Source organism: Mauremys mutica, chromosome 3 (genome assembly GCF_020497125.1).
Source record: "Mauremys mutica isolate MM-2020 ecotype Southern chromosome 3, ASM2049712v1, whole genome shotgun sequence".
Classification (NCBI taxonomy): domain Eukaryota; kingdom Metazoa; phylum Chordata; order Testudines; family Geoemydidae; genus Mauremys; species Mauremys mutica.
In genome coordinates, this window is record NC_059074.1 from 11,686,137 (window position 1) to 11,705,844 (window position 19,708).

Sequence of the window (19,708 nt, forward strand, 5' to 3'; positions counted from 1 at the left end):
CGCCCCGGCTCCTGGCGAGCGCGGGGAGGTAGGAAGGGAGCGGGGCTGCCGAGGCTCTGACCCCAGCGCCTGGGAGTCTGAGCCCGGGCAGCGAGCGGAGACGAGCCGGCGGCCCCCGCGCCCGCAGCCCCGGCCCCCTCGGCCTCTATAGACTCGCGGCTGTCAGCGCGCACCTCATTAATATGGGGCTGGCAGGCACCGGGGTCCGGGGCCACCCATCAGCCGGCGGGGACCGGGACCGGGGCTCCGAGCAGGGGATCTGGGAAGCAGGCGCCCTGCTGCCGCGGTCCCTGCGCCGGGGGTCCCAGGCTGGGCCACGCGGCAGCTGTGGCGAGGGTGGCAGGCAGCCCAGCGGGGCGTCTGCTGTGCGCCCGAAGCCCTCGGGCCCTGGGTAGCGAGGGCAGCTCACGCAGGGGCTGCCTGGCTTCCCTCTCGCAGCCCCGGGGACACCGCGGGGCCCATGTGCGCCCCGCTTCCGCCACACACTGCACGTGTGTTCCCCAGCTGGGTCCTGGCAGCCCGGGGACTCTCATCAGCCCCAGCGTGCTAACAACAGTCCTTCTGCGCACCCAGTGATCTCCGAGCAGAAAGTGCTGCTTGTAGGGATGCCGTTATTTAAGCCAGGAACGTGTGTGTGACGGAGAGAAAGATCGCTCATATACTCTGTGTGTGTGTGTGTGTGTAATACGTGCCTAAATCCACAGTTTTAAAAATATCTCACATACACACTGTATGTGTAAGATACATGTGTGTGCGTATGGAACACATATAGAATGAGCGAGAGAACACATTCGTGTGTATTCGTTTAAAACACACACATGTATACACACGAATGCGTTCTCTCGCTCTTTCTATATATAGTGTGTACGTGAGAGATTTTTAAAGCTGTGAGTTTATTTAGTCACATATTTTACACACACACACACACACAGAGTATATATATATATATAGTATATATATATATATATATGTGTGTGTAATATATATATATATGAGCGATCACACACACACACATTTTCCGTACTTAAGTAATGGCATCCCTAGATTTACAAATAGCACCTTTCTGCTAATAGGTCATTGTATTTGTACAAATATTATTATTCGAATAAAAGTGCTGTTTATTATTCCAGGGATACCATGACTGAGGTCCGGAACACACGTGTAATCGCTCACATATACGTGTGTGGTGTGAGCGGTCGGTGTGTGCTTCCTTATATTTCACTGGGGTTGTCAGAGGAATGCTAGGTGGAGTCTGTGTGAATTATTTAAATTTATGAACGTGTCCCGTCCCCCCCCCCCCACACACACACATTATATGAATGTGTTCCAGTGGTAATTAACGGCTTTCCTAGAAATACAAGCAGCACTCTTTTGCTAGTATAGTTAAGTATAAAGCAGTATTTGCAGTTATTACAAAATCTACGGAACCTTTGGAAAATCTCCTTTCTTTATTAAATGCCTTCCTGGTTGCAAAATCGTTAGAGTTATTACAAAAGTGAGTTTTTCGATTCTATTTGTTAAACAAACACACACAAAAATACTTCAGGTTTCCTAGGGGCAGCCTTGTTAGTCTGTATCACCAAAAAGGACGCGTCCTTGCGGCACTTTAGAGACTAAACATTTATTTGGGCATAAGCTTTCATGGGCTAGAACCCACTTCATCAGATGCATGGAGTGATGCAGCTGATGAAGTGGGTTTTAGCCCAGGAAAGCTTATGCCCAAATAAATGTGTTGGTCTCTAAGGTGCCACAAGGACTCCTCGCTGTTTTTACAAACATACTTGTTAAACTACCTGGTAGTTTATGTGTGATTGATTGGTAGCGTATGTGTGATTGTGTGTGAGAGGGATACAAAGACAGCGCGAGAGAGAGAATACACATACACATAACCCCAGGCAAACTGACGGCAGCTCCAAACACGCTCCATCTTTCAAAGCCATCGTGCGAAGTGCAAGTTTTGATTTATACGTAAAACCATCCCGGAGACAAATGCCAAGGTCACCGTTGACGTTCTTAAATATTCCTGGGCGATGTTAGGTAGAGTGTGTTTTAACGGTTTCTGCAAAACGTCGTAGCAGACCACCCAATCTACAGTAATCTATCTTGGGAACTACGCAGCAGATGCTACGCAAGTTGTTGTGTATAGCAGCCGGGCAAATACTACGCGGCAGTTAATGTAATCCTGCTTTAGACCATGAAGCCCAAAGATCGGAGTGAAAAAGCCCAATTGCACAAGTCCAGGTACTTTCCTCTCCACTAAGCGATAACTAATTTTTACCCTTAGAAGATCGTTAGATATAGGCACGCACATAATGCTGAAATAGTTGAAACAGCTACATAGATCTATAAATTATATAGCTATATCTATGCATCATTCTATAAAGCTTTTCTTTAGGGCAAAATCAAATATATTTGTGTATATCTATCTATCTATCTGCACGTACATATGCAGAGCTATACAGACTTCCATATGGACGTCTGGGTATGTCTATATTTCTATAAATAGAAATATAGACAGATACGCAGATATCCACATAAATATATACATAGATACACACTATCTATCTATCTGTCTATCCCCATCCACCGCCTCTATCTATCTAATCTACCTACCCCCATCCACCGCCTCTATCTATCTATTTTGTTTTATAAAAATGTACCACCTAAGAAAATCTTTATACCACGCTGGTGGGCCTGTGGCATTAGTGTTTGCTAAGACAGTTCACACTGTCCATGGTTTCTATGCTTCTGTTCAGTGACGTCCAGTGCTTCTTTGCAGGCCCAAGACATGGGGGCTTGTGGGGGCTGCTGGGCAGTGATCAATGAAGCTGAAAGGTATCTTGTGACCCACCTACCCTATGTCAGCAATGAGCAATGACTTCAAAATGAGGTGTCGGGGCACAGCGCTACACTGGATGCTTGGTGCCTGATGGAATCCATGTATCGGCCCCGACACGGATTAAGAGATGAGTTTGGATTGGGCGAAAGTAGCGAGACCATCCAAGACTTTGCTTTGGGGTTTCCAGCCCCAACCCTTCGGGAAGGGCCCCGCGGAAGAAATCGGAGCCTATCCCGGCGTGGTGGCGTTTGTGGGTGGGAGGGAAGTTATGTTCGGCCCGTTGTCCACATGTAAACAGCTGTGACATTTGTTTAGGAACGCGTCTCTGGGGCTGTGACATCACCCTGCGATAAGCGAGGCTGGGGTGGGTCTGTAACTATTGCAATCAAAGGCAGCCCCGGGTGAAGACAACCTCCTAGCGCCTCCGTGCCCTCTCCCTGCCTCTGAGTCCAGCCCTGTCACCTTCCCCGCCCCCCACCCCACCCCACCCCCCGGACCGCGGTTGCTCCCCTTCCAGCTCGCCGGGGGGGTCGTCGTCCCCCCCCCCCTCGGAGCCTAGGGCCGCTCCTCCTGCCCTTGCAGGGCGGCTCATGCCGAGCCGGTCCTTTGTCTAGCCCCTAAGGCAAGGAGCGTCCCGCTGGTTTCCTCTGGGATCAAAGGACACGGGACTCATCCCTGTGCCTGTGTGTGCTGCAGCCAGACCTTATCTTCCCCGCGTGCTGTGGGCATAGGCCAGAAGGGACCATCCAGCCTGGCCTCCTATGCCCGCATCTGGGCTAGTGTCTCTGTTTTGTCGGACACCCCCTCCCCTCCCAGCCCTTTATTTTCATTTTGCAGCTGATCCCTGAGGGGGGGAGGGGGCAAGTGGGGCGATTTATCCCGGGCCGGAGGGGCCCCCACGAGAATATAGTATCTATAGTATTGCAACTCTTTTTAATGAAAGCCCCCCCCCTCTGAATCCTCTAGGCGGCCCTGGATCGCGGAGCTTGTAACGGGAATTCCCCAGCGGCTGCATACGGGGCTTGCGGGCAGCACCGTTTGCTTTGGGGAGCACTGGGGCTTCCAAGCCGATTCCCCCCGTGAATTCATTTCCTCGGGTTATTTCCTTCCCTCGCTTTCTCGGGGCAGCACAAGCGAGACCCGTCGGGTCACACGTTAGAAACAAACCGCGCCAGGGTTGGTCGCGATCCCTCAAAAGTTACCGACGCGAGGCCCGAATCTGAATCGAGGAAAACCCCCGTGGAGTTCGAGGACTCGGAGATTTAACTTCCCATCTCCCCTTGTTTGGGGAACCGGGGCGGGGAGAGGCCCAAACTGCCATTGCCCTCTCCAGGCCCAGGATCGGGCCCGCTAGTTTGTCTCTGCTCTCTGGAAATTCTCCTTTTTATAATCCGCCAGTCCTGGCGCTTTGCGAGGTGTGGCCAGAAACCGCAGCTGCACGAAGGTGGAGTCGGTTCTTTAATGTCTCCGTTGATTTCCTGCTTATTTTTGTCACTAGCTCGCCCTGCCCGATTAGTGTGATTAATTAGGGAATCCGGGCTCTTGTGGGGAGTTAGGTAATAGTCACCTATCGATCTGACACATTGTACCATCATAACCCGGTGCAAATGGACGGATGAAATCCTTGGAGGAAGGCTGCCCAGACCCGGGTTGCAAATCCAGCATCCCGGCCTCTAACATCAGGTATTACTAAAATCAAAACGTCCGCCTTAGAGTTATGAACCAGCTCTCCGCAACGTGCCTTGTGATAGCAAGTCAGGAGACTGCTGGAGTAAATCATTGTTCAGAGCCTCTCGTTCCTCCTGTATGTATTGGTTTTATAGCGGGTTTCGCAAGGATTCTGCCTTCTTTTTCTTCACCACCACCCCCACAAATATTTAAATACAATAGAGCCCCCTCCCCTGCCCTCAAGATTCAGATTTCATAGTCAGGATTGAGCCTCAGCGGAGGGCCCGATTCCGCAGCGGTTACGCGGCCATTTCTACTCAGGACTTTAGCTTGTGAGTAAACATACTGGTACAACCTCCATATTTCCGCAGTGCATTGGGGTGCTGCGCACACTGATCATACTGAAGCGTCAAATGAGCAAAATCTTGGTGTTTCTTCTGATGGTTTAATTTTTTCTCTCTCTTTGGGGGTGTGCAGCGTTTCCTATTTGGATCGTGTGAAAGACTTGAAATGCTCCGGTATAATATAGAATTCAGCATCCAGTCTGCCATCTATAATACGCGTGTATATGATGCATGCGCTGTGCATGCTGATAACATTATATGACACATACATATATATTCTAGAGGGATGCATCCATCATATATCATATGTAGCACGTGCTACACGTATACAATATGTGCGGGTGCACACACACACACACAGAGGTCTGTAAGGATATAATATGCCTGCGTGTAATAACGTATATAAGTAGACACACATATTTTGACAGTGTTTTTGTTGCTAGTCTGTATTGAAATAGCACCTGATTGCTGGTCTGGTTTCTGGAACCTCTTTCTAGTGAGAGACTTGATGTAAAGGTCTAATGTATGATACAGTCAATGTACCGCATAGCACAAACAGTTAACGTTTAAATAACCTTCTGTTTCCCATTCAGTCGGTTCTTAAAAGTTGTCTTCGTTGTTCACCAGCACTCATGAGAAATGTTCTCTTAAGCTTGCTCTCCAAGAGGCATTGCTGGATTCATTTCTCCTTTTGGTCCTTTCCAAAAAGGAATGCAAAGACAGGGAAATATTTCTTTTTTTCTCTCCAAAACTGAACAGGCGTGGCAGACTCCTCTGCAGAGTTCAGTTTTAGAAGGTCTCAACCCTCAGTTTCATTTTGAAGGAAAATGTGCTTTGTCATTGATAGGTCGTAGGAAAAAGATTCTATCCGTGGAGAAAAGTCATTTCTGTGCTAATCTCCGTTATATATAATTTCTAATGAATCATATTTGTCAGCACTTTACAAAAACGTGAAAGGCAGCGTTGTATTTTATTAATTCATATGCCGATTTTCCCCTCTCTCCAAGATTAGCTAGAGAAAACCGCCCACACTATCACTGTACTGGATTTATCTCACTAGTCGGGATCAGTCGTTCCTGGAATGTAAAGCGCGAGTATTTTATAGGGGAATTCAATTTCCTTGGACAAGGAGTTCGAATCCCACCCCACACACCACGCCTGTAACATTTATTTTTGTTGTTATTCTTGAAATACTCCCGAGCACGCAGCTGACAGATTGTGAAAGTCCTGAAACAAGTCGGGAGATAAACTGAATGCAGACAGGTCCTTGAAATTTCCCTTGCTCCTGGCAACCACGGCAAATTCGTTTGTTTAAAAAAGAAAGCATTGGTATTAAACAGGATCTCAATCAACCTTAATAGGCTCAGGTCCCATTCAGGCGGCGGAGAAAGAAAATACTCGCTTGGGTTTCTGAAAGCAGGAGAAAAATACACTCAAAAGGCAAATATGTCTTCTTTAGAAATATCTTACATATGGATACACAACTGCTTAAAGAAATACACACAGATATATTTGACACACATATGCACATTATCTATCTGTCTGCATGTATATATAATATTCTCTATGCATTGTATATAGTATAAATGTTCTATATGTTTGTGTATATTTATGTATAATGTATATATACACGCACATATATATTGTATGTAGATATACACTCACATATTCAAGCACATACATAGATGTATATATTAGTGTGTGCATAATTTTATTCTATGCATGTCTGTATATCTATAATATATAATAGTATCGTATAGTATTATATATACAAAATACTATACGATACTATTATATATTATACATATATATATTATAATACTATAGTATTATATATATAATATATAAACACTATACAATACATATATATAGATGTAGCTGTATATCTAGGGCTATATAATCTATACTCTCTATATATATTAGAGTATAGATTATACAGCCCTAGATATACAGCTATATTATGTGGATTATAAATAATTTCTTAAGATTGTACCTGTAAATAGGAGGAAGATTGTGTATGTGAATGGATCATATACACGCTTCCATGTACAATCTTAACAAATGATGCATAACCCACAAAAATAAGACTCTTAATTCTGAAAAGAGCAAATCCATTCAACTTCTCCAATAGCAGCAGCTCGCGGAGCCGCTCGAAATGGATATGAATGTCACCAAAACACTCTTTATTTTTTAACGAAACAAACAAAATCACAAATCATCCCAATGAGCTACGGATCTCCGAATACGGAGTTTTCTCCTGTTCTGCTTCGTGAGACTCCGTTTTAATGGAGAAGCTTGCCGATGGCTTCAGTGAGATTTCTAGTTTGAATCCGAAATGCGATACGATCAGCTAAAAAAGAATAATCATAATTTCTTGGCGCTTTTCTTTGGAATTTAATCCGTTTCGGTGTTCGTGTTTCTTGGATTTTTAAAAAGATTCCCTAACAGTTTATTTTCCTTAGCGTGCAAACTATGAGGTGTACTTAGCAACAGCATCCATTAGCGTCTAAAGTTATGTCGCAAGAACTTTAAAAAACAGAGAGAGAGAGAGAGAGTGTGTGTGTGTGTGTCTTTTGTTTTGGTTTGCAATTTAGGAAATATTTCCCGGGTTCTTCGGAGAGGAAGAGCTGAGATCTACCCAGGCTATAGTTTCCATCCTTTATACACAAGATTTGATTTCTAAAAAGCAGCCGGCGTGGTAAAGCAGATCGGGCTCGGCGCATTTCTTGACACCGAAAGAAAGAAATGTGTACTTTGTCAAAAGTACAAAGCTAAACAAAAGCCTATGGCCAAGAGAGAAAGGAAGACAGCGGGTTGCGTTGCAAAGAAAGGAGCAGCAGAGAAAAAGTCTAAAAACGTGGCGCTTTGTTTTCAGCTGTACGTTGATCAGAAGCGAGCGGTCAGGCGGAGGCGGGTTGCTCAAATCTAGTCAATTACCTCCGCGAGTTAGAAATAACACCAGCGCCTTCCACCCTTTAATAACGTCTCCCGAAGTCAAACTTTCTTGTCTTGTGCTGGCTGGACTAGACCTAATGGGACGTTCCCGTTCAGCTCCTCGGCTGCGCTTTCTACGCAGAGACCCTTCCGCAGTCGGATCGCTGTTTATCTCCGAGCGTTTTGCCCATGATACTCGGATGAAGAAAACCCCCAAACCCAAACCCTTCTCCCCAGGCGGAACGGGCTATTCGGGGCGGCCCGTCCATTATAACCGCCCAGCGGGGATCAGATCCCTTGCTGGGGTTGTGTATGTTTTGTTTTAACCGACCCGGTGTAACTGATGCAGGAGCACAGGACGTGGAAATGGAACTGCCTGCGGAATTCGCTTGCTCGCTGATACAGGCTTGGTCTGGGGGAGACCCTGTATTGCAGCTATTGGAAATCAGGCCTTTGACATGATAAAAAGCTACAGCTCGGAGGCCCGCTTGAGCCAGGGTCTCCGGTGGTTGCTGTTATCTGAATCCGAAGGCTACGTGGTAATAGATGATTATTTGTATGCAGCAATATTGCTCGATTATCGCCCTATTCACCTTTAGACCCGCCTGAGAGGCTGACATGTGGCCGAAAATCCAGTTCATATGTGCCTGGGCAGACATGCGGGGGCTATGCGCCTTGGGCACATGGAGGCCTGGGGACTTGATTTAATCAGGGGGAAGGTTTTATTTGCAGAGCAGTTCTTAGAAGAGAGGGTGGACCCAGCTAATATGACACCACAACCCCCTTCCTTGTGGCTCCCAAACCATCTTTAGAGTTGGAAACCTCGGGGCAGAAATGTCACCCTTGGGCCATACCTCCCTTTGGCTCCATGTATTGATGGACCTACCCTAAGCTGAAAGCAGCCTTCTCTAAGGGCCTGATGAGAAGACCACTGAAGCCAACGGGCCCTGGGACTGTGAATGCCATGGGAAAGTGGAAAAAATCCTAGATTACAGAAGCAAGGGAAGTTTTGTGGGGCAAAGGGGACATTTATAGCTAGCGGGGAAGGTGTTTTCCTGCCCCCTTCTCCCCACTTCCCAGAACCCCAGCCTCACAACCTGCGTCTGGGTCCTTGAGCTCACTTAGAGAGGCCTGCACAAGCACCTCCCTGTTCCACAGAGTCCAGGCATAAACTGGGTCCCCAGGGAGGGCAACTGACCCCAAAAGCCTCATGCAGGGTCAGATCTTTACTGCACGTGCCTCTCTTTAGGCGGGATGGGGGGGGGTGTGTGTCATAAACTGGCTCCAGCTGAAAGCCCCCTTCCTCTGCTCCGTGCAGCTGCCAGGGAAGAGACTGCTGGACTTTGGCTGCTGTGGGTTTTTTTTTTTTTTTTAAACAGGAATGAAGCCTGGCGCCGGCTGATGGTGCAACAGATATTGCCTCCCCGCCACGTGATGCGGGGAAACCAGTCACCAAGTGGGAGAGGGACAGGAGAGTGGAGGAAGGGGGAAAGAGAGAGCCAGAGAGCGCAGGGAAAGGCTGGCAGGGCAGCGCTTGGCTTCTGAGCCAGGAGGGGGAGGGGGTCCCACCGAGCGAGGGGTGAAAAGCCAAGCCAGGGGGTGCCCTAGCCCTCCGCCGTCACCACAGGTGGGTAGATCTTTTCTTGTTACCTTCCCAGGAGGTTTAAGCGTCAGATCGGCTTGTTTCTCGCAGCTGCAGGGACCCAGATGTGGCGCGATCGCCTCTCTCTTCCCTAGAAATCCGGAGCCCGCCTTGAGTTCTGTCTTCCCAATTGTTACCAATGTGGTGATGCAAATCGCTCGCCTCCTTAGGGTGCTTTTCCCTGCTGCGGATTCGTTTCTGCTCCTGCCTCTTTGGCCGTGACATGGAAACTGTCAAAGCCCCTGTCCCAGTTTTGGCCGGGGGGGGGGGATCCCCCCTCGTCTCGTTTGTTTCTGACACTGGGGAGGGGGCAAACATCAGTAGATTTGGGGGATCGGGATACAGGCCGACTGAGGTTGGACATTTTGACAAGCTCCCATTCTCCAGAATTACCCTCCCCCCCACCCCACGCTCCTTACAATTTCCAAAATTTCCTTCGTGTTAAGCTTGTTCATCTCCCTTGTCTCTCTCTGCCTTGCTGGTTATCTGTTCTTATCTAGGACTTATCTCTTTTGAGTCTAAATTCACTTCTTGGGAGGTACGGAGAGTTGTTTTGAGGCAGGATAGTGATCTGGTTTGTCAAACTTTAATAACAGCAAACAACTCTTCTCCCTTCACTAAATCCATTTTTGTCAGTGTGGGGCACACTCCCCAGAATCCCAGCCGAAGCGAGAAGGCAAGGCGACATCGGACACTGACATATCATTTTATTATTCTTTCGGATACACTTTGTAATCGCTTTACGAATATTTCACTTTCTACTAAAGATTAGCAAACTCTCCGGCTTTTCTGATATTACTTGTGCCTATCTCCTCTCGCTTTAACCACACGCAGAAATAAATGACACCGCCGGAGATTAAAGTCAATTTAAAAAAAAAAGCGATCAACACAGCTCTAACGATCCATTTTTATATATTTAGATCCAAAAGTCTATCGCAAAAAGAACAAACCGCGCTGCTTCATTTTACCGCCAGACTTTCTGTCCCCGAAACGAATTCTTGATCTTCTTTTAAACTATCTTTCAGCTAATTAATAACATATGAAAAACAATAGCAATAAAAATTCTTTTTACTGCCTAGAATAAAAAAAATTGGGGAAATAATTAATTTCCATTTGGCTTCCAATGTATTAATTTTTCAATATGCTTTAAACTTATTGGTCGTCTCTCTCCCGCCTTCACCCCCGCAAAAAACAATAACTGATTTTGATGGTATATTTGTTTGTAAAGGCCAAACAGTCTCGTTCACCAATTTCCCAAGTTCTCCTTTTGTTCGGGAGATTGAAGATTAGAAGAATATTAGGAACTTCATGAACAAAATCTCTGCAGGTTCTGTTCTTCGGAATTTATTTTCAGAAATATCCACCCATCGGATCTGATTTTCTCCACATTATTTTCCCCCTCAACGTACTGTGTTATTGAAAAACCCCAACGACCCTGTAACATTTCCCCAAACATTGTAAAGAGGAGACTGCAGCAATCCAGGATCTGCCCACCATTTCAAGCCATCCAACTCTCAGCAAACCCGCCCTTAGCATCAGAATCATTATTCTGCTTAATAAAAGTGAGCGGTGACTTTACTTAGTGTAAATACGACTGGAGTCAAAGGGTCTTTTTGGAGGCACCGAGGCTTATTTTTTAAACTAGTTTTCTGCTAAAGCAGAGATCGCAATCTCTGTGTCTCAGACCCCTCTCTAACCCAATGCAATGCTAGTCTTCCGCTTTCATATTGATTTTTTTTTTGCTTCAAAATCCAAAGGGGTGCTTTGGGGGGGGGCGTTCATTTGCTCGAGGGCTGGCAGGTCTCTGGCAGCGCTGAAATGATTCGAGCTCTCCAACGACAAAGCGATTAACTTTATATTTCTTTCCGGGCCATCACTAATCAGAACTCCTAGGTGATTTGCGTTTTACAATCCCAGGGCCCGAGCCAAAGCTTAGAGAAGGCAACGGAAAATCTTTGCATTCTTTTATCACTAGAGAGTTTTTTCCACCCCAGCCGATGAGTTCTTAGGCAAAAATCTCCCCAAGAAACTGACGGGCAGTGTTGCCTGAGGATCGGGCCCCTTTCCGAGTAGCTGCCTTTAAAAAGTCGTTTTCTTTTAATCTCGATCATGTATTGCCAAGTTATTCCGCAGCGCTTCCTATTAGCAGAGCTGTTGCTACGTCAATACGGGGAATGGTTTCTTTTGTTTAACACGGATTCGCTTGGAAACCAAAGCGGATCATTTGCACTTCGATCTAACCACTTATTTCATATTTCGTAGCCTCTCCCCAGCCCGCTGATGTTTGCAGTTCTTGGACTTATGCGAGCGTTTGCACTGCTGATGTGTGTGGGTCCCTGTAGGTGTCTATGTATGTATGCCTGGGGGTGGGTTTGTATTGCTCTTGTATGTGCGTGTCTGTATACAGGCATGTGTATGTGAATAGATGTGTATACGTATGTGTTGCACGTGTTGTGTATGTATGTCTGGCATGTGTTTATTTCAGTGTCTGCATGTGTCTCTGTATGTTTGTATCTGTGTATGTGTGTGTGCATGTGTCTATCTCTGTGTGTGTGCAGGTGTCTCTATCCTCTCTGTGTGTGAGTGCATGTGTCTCTAAACTCTGTGTGTGTGTATGTGTATCTCTGTGTATGTGTGAACTTGTCTGTGTGTGTGCATGTGTCTCTAACTCTGTGTATGTCTCAATGTGTGTGTGCATGTCTATCTCTGTGTGTGAGAGTGCATGTGTCTCTAAACTCTGTGTGTATGTGTTAATGTGTCTCTATCTCTGTGTATGTGTCCCAATGTGTGTGTGCATGTCTATCTCTCTCTGTGTGCGAGTGCATCTCTAAACTCTGTGTGTGTCTCTGTGTATTTGTGCACGTGTTTCTATCCTCTCTGTGTGTGTGTGTGCATGTGTCTCTAAACTCTCTGTCTCTCTGTGTATGTGTTTCAATGTGTGTGCACATGTCTATCTCTCTCTGTGTGAGTGCATATGTCTCAACTCTCTGTGTCTCTGTGTATGTGTGCACGTGTGTCTCTATCTCGGTGTATTCGTATGTGTGCACGTGTCTGTCTGCGTGTGTGCATGTGTCTCAATGTGTGTGTGTGTGCAAGTGTCTCTATCTCTGTGTGCGCGCGCGTTTCTGTGTGTCCGTGTCTCTATCCTCTGGGTGTGTAGGTGCCTTTGTCACGAGCGACCCCCCCTCACGTGTACGTTTCATTTAATTTCTCCCTTGACCGCTTCAGACTCCTGGTCGCCTGCAATCAGCCCCGGTGTGATTTCAGATCAAACACCGCGCTCCGGCACATTAACAACACAATAGGCCCAGTCGTACCTGAGGGCAAAGTTTTTTTTTTTCCCTCCGGGGGCTCCTGGAGGAGCCTTGGGGAATGCTCCGTCTCTCACCTTCCCCCAGTGACCCTCCTCCCCGGCCCTCTCTAACCTCCTTATCTCCGCAGGCCCTAGGCTGGGTGTGCGCCCCCCCTCTAACCCGCTTCTCCCCGCTGTGCTTTCTCTCGGCTAGGTGTGGGTGTGAGCCGGCCCGCAGGAGAGGGGAGGAGACTCCGATGTTTAAACCTCCCAGCCCCGGTGGCTTTGGCTGGCTGGATGGAGCCAAGGGGGAGCAGCTAAGGCGCTAGCCCCGGCCGCGGCAGAGGACAGCCAGCTCCGCCTGCGTGGAGAAGCCCGGCGTGGAAGGCGGACCTCAGGGAGGACTGGGGCTTGCTGGACCGGATTGAGGACTGCAGGGTCCTGGGGCAGGAGCGGGCAATAACCCCCCCCCACCCACACCCCCGCAGTGCAGCGACCCTGGCGCTAACTCGGTAGCCTGCCCCCCGGCTCTGGATTGTTTCGGGGCCCGGCCTTGCTGCGCGCCGCGATGTATCAGAGCCTGGCCATGGCCGCGAACCACGGCCCCCCAGCCTACGAGGGGGCCGGGGGCTTCATGCACGGCGGGGCGGCCGCCTCCCCCGTCTACGTGCCCACCACCCGGGTCACCTCCATGCTCCCCAGCCTGCCCTACCTCCAGAGCGGCGGCTCCTCCCAGCAGGCCAGCCCGGCCTCCAGCCACTCCATCTGGCCGCAGCCCGGCGCCGAGCCCGCCGCCTACAACCCGGGCGCCTCCCACCCGCCCGTCTCGCCCCGCTTCTCCTTCTCGCCCGGCGCCTCCCGGGAGGCCGCCCCGTACAGCAGCCCGCTGAGCCGGGAGCAGTACGGCCGGGGCTTCGGCGGCTCCTACTCCGGCCCCTACCCCGCCTACGTGAGCCCGGAGATGGGCACCGCCTGGAGCGCCTCGCCCTTCGACAGCCCCATGCTGCACAACCTGCCCGGCCGGGGCGCCGCGGGAGCCGCCCGCCACGCCAACCTCGGTAAGTGCCGCGGACCTGCGCGGCCCGGGGCTGACGGGCTAGTGGGGCTGGCGGCCCGGCCGCGCCTCCCCCTCGCGCTGGGCCGCCCAGGGGCTGCAGGGGGCCTGGGGCAAAGCCGTTTCGGGGGCCCCCTTCCATAAAAACAGTTGCAATACTATAGATACTCTATTCTCGCGGGGGCCCCTGCCCCACGTAACCTCCCACCCCCACCCCCACCCCCCCAGCGGCCCTGCTCGGGGGAGATGGGGGTCCTGGGAGGGGGGACGCGGGGCTGCTTGGGGAGGTAGAGAAATGAGGTCTGAATTAGGAGCTGGCTGCTGGAGGAGCGGGCCCAAGGCCAACGCTTTGGCTCCAAGTTATTAAGTAGCATTAGTCCTGGTGATTGCAGCAGGGCCTAGGGACTATTCCGGAACAAGGCTCCAGTGTGCTCGGGGCTGGGATGATTTAGTTGGGGTCGGTCCCGCTTTGGGCCGGGGGTTGGACTAGGTGACCTCGGGAGCTCCCTTCCCACCCTGCTATTCCATGATTCTATACACGGTGCCTGCCCTGGAGAGCGTCTAAACAGACAGGACAGACCCGGGAGGGGGAATGGGTCTAACACACCCGCAGAGTGAACAATGGCCAGTGGCCTATGGCATGTTAGTGCCCCAGTTTGGGGGTGTGTGGGTGAGTTAGGAGGGGACAAGCTGAAGGAAAGGGAAAGGAGGGGCCCACTGAAGGAAGCGGGGTGAGGAAGGTGAAGCAGGGGAGAAGAGGAAGGGGAAAGAGTTGCTGTAGCCATATTTACTCTTGTAAATAGGTGGAAGGTGATGAGCACCCCGCTGGCTTCTATGTGAGCTGCTGGGTCCTGAGCGCTTTTGAAAACAAAACCACTCATTTAGGTGCCTGGTGTAGATTTAGGAGACTATCATTAGGCCCCCGGTTTTGAAAATGTTGGTGACGCCTGGTCACTTTTATTTAGGAGGCTAAATGCTAATGTAACACAAAGTGCACAGGTTTTCAAAATCGGCTTAAGAGGCGAAAAATGTTGCCTCTTTATTTTATTTTGGAGAGATGGGGGTTGGGAAAAGAAGTGACTCCTCTGTATAATCACAAGCGTATCATCTCTAAATCCTGGTTTCTCTCCATGTTCTCTCTACCACCCTATTTGGTTTAGCCTCGGTTGAAGGTGGCATAGTTTAAAAATACAACACAGTACTAGGGAAATGATTTGAATTCATGCACAATGTGCCTGTAGATAAGAGTGTTTAGCACAATTTTTCCTCCTAGTCTAGTATGAATTTGTACAATGCTCTGTGATGATTTTTTAAAAACTTTTTCACAAATCAAAGTAGTTATTGTTCGGGGACTGGGTGTCTCAAACTCTTGGAGCGTTTTGTTGTCGATACAAAGGCGTTTAAAAAGTGCCACCTGGTATTTTAAAGACAAAGTTTCTACCAGCCTTGTGGTGTTATCAGACAGCATTGTTAAGATGTGCAATAAGTGATTATTGAAACATGTCAGACATCTTTTAGACTGCTCCTAAAAAACCTCAAATCTTCCCCACTGACCACAAGTAGCAAGCGGCAAAGACTTCTGTGGCACCTTATAGACTAACAAACATATTGGAGCATGAGCTTTCGTGGGTGAATACCCACTTCGTGGGATACATGGGCATTCACCCACGAAAGCTCATGGTTCAATATACGTTTGTTAGTCTATATTAGGTGCCACAGGACTCTTTGCCGCTTTTACAGATCCAGACTAACAGGGCTACCCCTCTGATACTTGACACAAGTAGCAAGTTAATAATAATTTTAAATACCACAACAAAACCAAACCTGAAGACTCTAAATTATTCCCCTCTCTGCATTTTTCCGCTCATCTTTCTTTTATGCATCTGACTATCAGGGCCCAAGTGCTAAGTACAGAACCTACTATCATAGTAGTTCCATTGACTTCAAAGCATCTATCCCTAGCAGTAAACACCAAACTTGTTTGGGTATGTAGGTTACAAGCTTTGATTCTAAGCTCTTAGGGTGTGGGGTTGAATTGGTCTTTATGCCTTTGTACAATACCAATTATATTGTCCAGCCCACCAACCGAACATTCATGATCTTTTACATTCAGCGTTACAGGAAAGTATGGCTGGGTATAATTTTTAAGTTCAAGACCAAGGCCCCAATTCAGCAAATGGATCTGTGCCAGTAGACGCCTTGCCTATGTAGTGCTATAAGTTACAGGGAGGGGGGTCTTCCTGTGTGGATCTGATTGCAGAATCGGGGCCTAAGCGAGCAAAAGATATTTGGGTTTTCAAATAAAAAGTACTTAGTCCAAGTGATTTTTTATGTTAAAAAAAACCTTAAAAATATGCATGAGAGCTGGGTATGAAAATTTTAAATTACGTTTTATAACCGCCTGAAGTTCAACAATGATTGCTCTAAATAGAACCCCCAATCCAGTCATTCAGGGCAGTGGCTCTCAATCTTTCCCAACTACTGTACCTCTCTCAGGAGTCTGATTTGTCTTGCATACCCCCAAATTTCACCTCACTTAAAACCCACTTGCATAAAAATACAAAAGTGTCCCAGCACACACTGACTGAAAAATGGCTGACTTTCTCATTTTTCCCATATAATTATCATATAAATCAATTGGAATATAAATCTTGTACTTACATTTCAGTGTATAGTATATAGAGCAGTATAGACAAATCATTGTCTGTAGAGAATTTTAGTCTGTACTGACTTCGCTAGTGCTTCTTATGTAGCCTGTTGTAAAACTAGGCAGATATCTAGCTGAGTTGGTGTATCCCCAGGAGGGGTACCCAAGGGGTAGACATACCCCTGGTTGAGAACCTCTGATTTAGGACTCAAACCTCCATCTTTGCTCAAGGTGAATTCCCGCTGGATTCCATGGGAGTTTTGCCTGCAGGCCTTAGCCCTTAGTATTTAAATGGAACAAGGATCATTTCCAGCTGGGTGGCTTTTCTAACCTAAGGGGATACTTTGCGGAGACTGCACTTTTCTAGGTGTTGGTATGAAATGTGGAAAAGCTGTAGGAAGGCCGTTAACAAGCAAAGGGAGAGATTCATTACAAGAGGGGAACAGCTGGTTAGAAAGTCCAGGTGAAAGAAATGAAATTATTGCAGGAAATCAGAGCGATAGGCACATATGGCGGGGGGGGGGGGACCTCACTTTATGTAGTGTGAAAGGAGATAAAATCATGTTCAGTTGTAAATAATAACACGAGTGAAATGCACACGGTTCAATTCAACCATAGACGTTGGTGGGGTGGCTGGGTTCTGCTCTGTGTTTTTACAGTGCCTACCACAAGGGAGCCCCAAACCTGGCTGGGGGCATTAGGTGCGGGCAGAATACTTTTGTTTATTTATTTGCAACAAGCTACACAAATGTGCCAAAGTGTAAAAGAAACACAAGCCCCTGGGCTGAATCCTGAAGTGGACACTTGCCTGTCATTTCCATTACAGTCAGATTTGTGGGGAGAACAACACAGGCTTTATTACATTACGATCCAGCGTGAAACCAAAACCAAAGAGCCTGTAGTTGTGGCACTGATTTTTTTAAAGCTGAACTATGGGAAATGGGGTGTAAAAATCAACGACAGACTGGGTAAAATTAGTGGCTTAGGCGCCGAGTTGGATTTAGGCTCAGGCACTTTTGAAAATGTCACCCAACATGGTCCCAAAGTGCCTAATTCACCCCTTTGCGGATAGCGCTTAAAGAGGGAGGATCAGGCCCATCCGAGATGGCCATGAACTTGATCCAAGCCTTGGTGTGATGAGGCTTTAATGAATTCCTGATTTAATGGTGCATGAAAAGAACCCACTTTTAAGTCTGCGTTCATAGCCCTGTCAAAGCCAAAAGCCGGCTCCTCCTTTTGAGCATCTGCTGCTGCTCTCTCCTCCGCAGACTCTGAAGTTAGCACAGCGTTGCAATGGGGGGACGGGTTGTGGATTGGAGGAATCCACATCATGTAAAGTGCGGGAGACATCTACTGGAGTCAGGCCCCAAGATCCATGCAGGGGAAAGGAGAGAGAAGGCCTGGAAGGTGTCAGATCTACGGAGCATGCAATGGTTGTTTAAAAATGTGGACAGTGGGTCAAATCCTTACCCTCTCTGCAACCTTATGGAGCCAGTTTTCCTTCTCATTTACACTGGCACAATTCCTTTGAAATCAGTGGAGTCGCTCCCATGTAACTGAGGGGGGAATATGATCGCACTTGGGCGTTACAGGGATTTGTCCGCTGGAGGGAACATTTATGTTCTTTTCACTGCAAACCAAAGCAGAAGTCTGGGAAGGGGGTTGTCCGAACGGGCAGATTTTCAGCACAGCAGCAGCATCTGGAAAGATCAAAGCCCTGAGTAGAAATGCAGCTTGGTAGGCAAATGTCTTCTCTGCTGCTGCTGTTTGAGATTTTGAACCAGATCCTAAGCTTTTCAGCAGGGACACTAAGATATTTGCCCTGTAGCATCCCCTGGGTGGTTTTCATGTGACTCATCAGCATTTGTTACAATCTTTTGCCACGGAAAGCAAGCTCTGTAGTACAGTAACATTCCCCACACCCCTTCTACAGCAGTGTCTGCTGTGTGTGTTACTGAGCTCTAAGTACCCAGCTCTGCATGCAGAAAGGTGTGGCACACCCTCAACTCCCATTGATTTCCATTGGGCCTTATACCGATATATGCGTTTATCTATATTGTGTCTGTAATATACAGAATCCAACCCTCCTCTTCCAAAATTAGAGTTCAGTCTTGCAACCCTCACTCATGTCCACATCCCTTACAGACAAGCTCCCATCGGCACTGCTTATGTCAGGGGTTCTCAGACTGGGGGTCGGGACCCCTCAGGGTGTCGCAAGGTTCTTACATGGGGGGGGTCATGAGCTGTCAGCCTCCACCCCAAACCCCGCTTGCCTTCAGCATTTATAATGGTGTTAAATACATTACAAAGTGTGTTTAATTTATATGGTGGGGTCGCACCATATAAATTACCCTTGCTATGTGAAAGGGGTCGCCAGTAAAAAAGGTTTGAGACCCACTGGCTTATGTGACTAGATGATTATGCACGTCAGGGGCACAAACCAAATAGGAAAATCCCACTGGAGTGCGTGGGCCTGCTTCATTTACCGGTTTTACGGTGGCGTGACTCCATTGCCCTTAATGGAGTTGCACTGTTGTAAAATTGGTACGACGGAGCCATGAACTGAGCCTAATAAAGGACAGAATTGGGCAAAGGGGGAGAAGGATTTAGCCCAGATACATAAATATTCTTTCGTACCCAAAATCCCAGAACAGTGGTTTTCTACAAACTTTAAATAAGTCAGTAATACATCTGTTGTTATTATTTATTAATATAGAGACCAAAATGTTGCATAAAACGACATCAGAACATAGCCTACGTTACATTATAAGTTGCAATGAGTTGTTTGTGTAAACCAATAAAATCTGAAGATAAAGGGTGAAGGGCATTACATCTAATACTTTAGTTTAAAAGATAAAATTAGCTTGCTCTAGACACAGGTCTTTGTGCAGATTACTTTAGTTACAATAATATCGAGAGGCCTTTTAAAAAAATGGATCACTGGGACATGAATCTGTCTTTTTATCATTTGTTTCCATCTTTTTGGGAAAAGAGGATAAAATCCCGTGATTGAGCTTCTGTTAATTGCAGGCGGTTTATCAAAGGAAATGTCCCAGGCCTGATCCTGTATTCCTAGTTCACTCCCCGTCATGCGGAGGAATCCTGGCTCTGTTGAAAGCAAGGGGGCTGCAATGGGGCCAGGATTTCGCCCGAAGTAAACAGGACAGTTTGTCCAAGCAGGCTCAGATCTTGCACTTGTGAGCTCTTCAGTCATGAAAGACTATCCTGCTGTACGCAGGTGCCTCCTCACAAACCTTAGTTGCAGCTAGAGTGACATTGCTCTCCCAA

General features: G+C 47.7%; 1 protein-coding gene across 2 annotated transcripts in view; it reads left to right on the top strand.

Moving 5' to 3' along the window:
* The first annotated feature begins 9,291 nt into the window (after positions 1 to 9,291).
* The window catches only part of GATA4 (GATA binding protein 4), a 47,045-nt gene continuing 36,628 nt past the window's right edge, over positions 9,292 to 19,708 (top strand). For both annotated transcript variants that reach the window (XM_045011485.1, XM_045011486.1), the window contains exons 1-2: positions 9,292 to 9,412; positions 12,934 to 13,777. In XM_045011485.1, the coding sequence (XP_044867420.1) occupies positions 13,288 to 13,777 (490 nt within the window). In that variant the 5' untranslated portion in view covers positions 9,292 to 9,412; positions 12,934 to 13,287. The remainder of the gene's footprint in view (positions 9,413 to 12,933; positions 13,778 to 19,708) is intronic.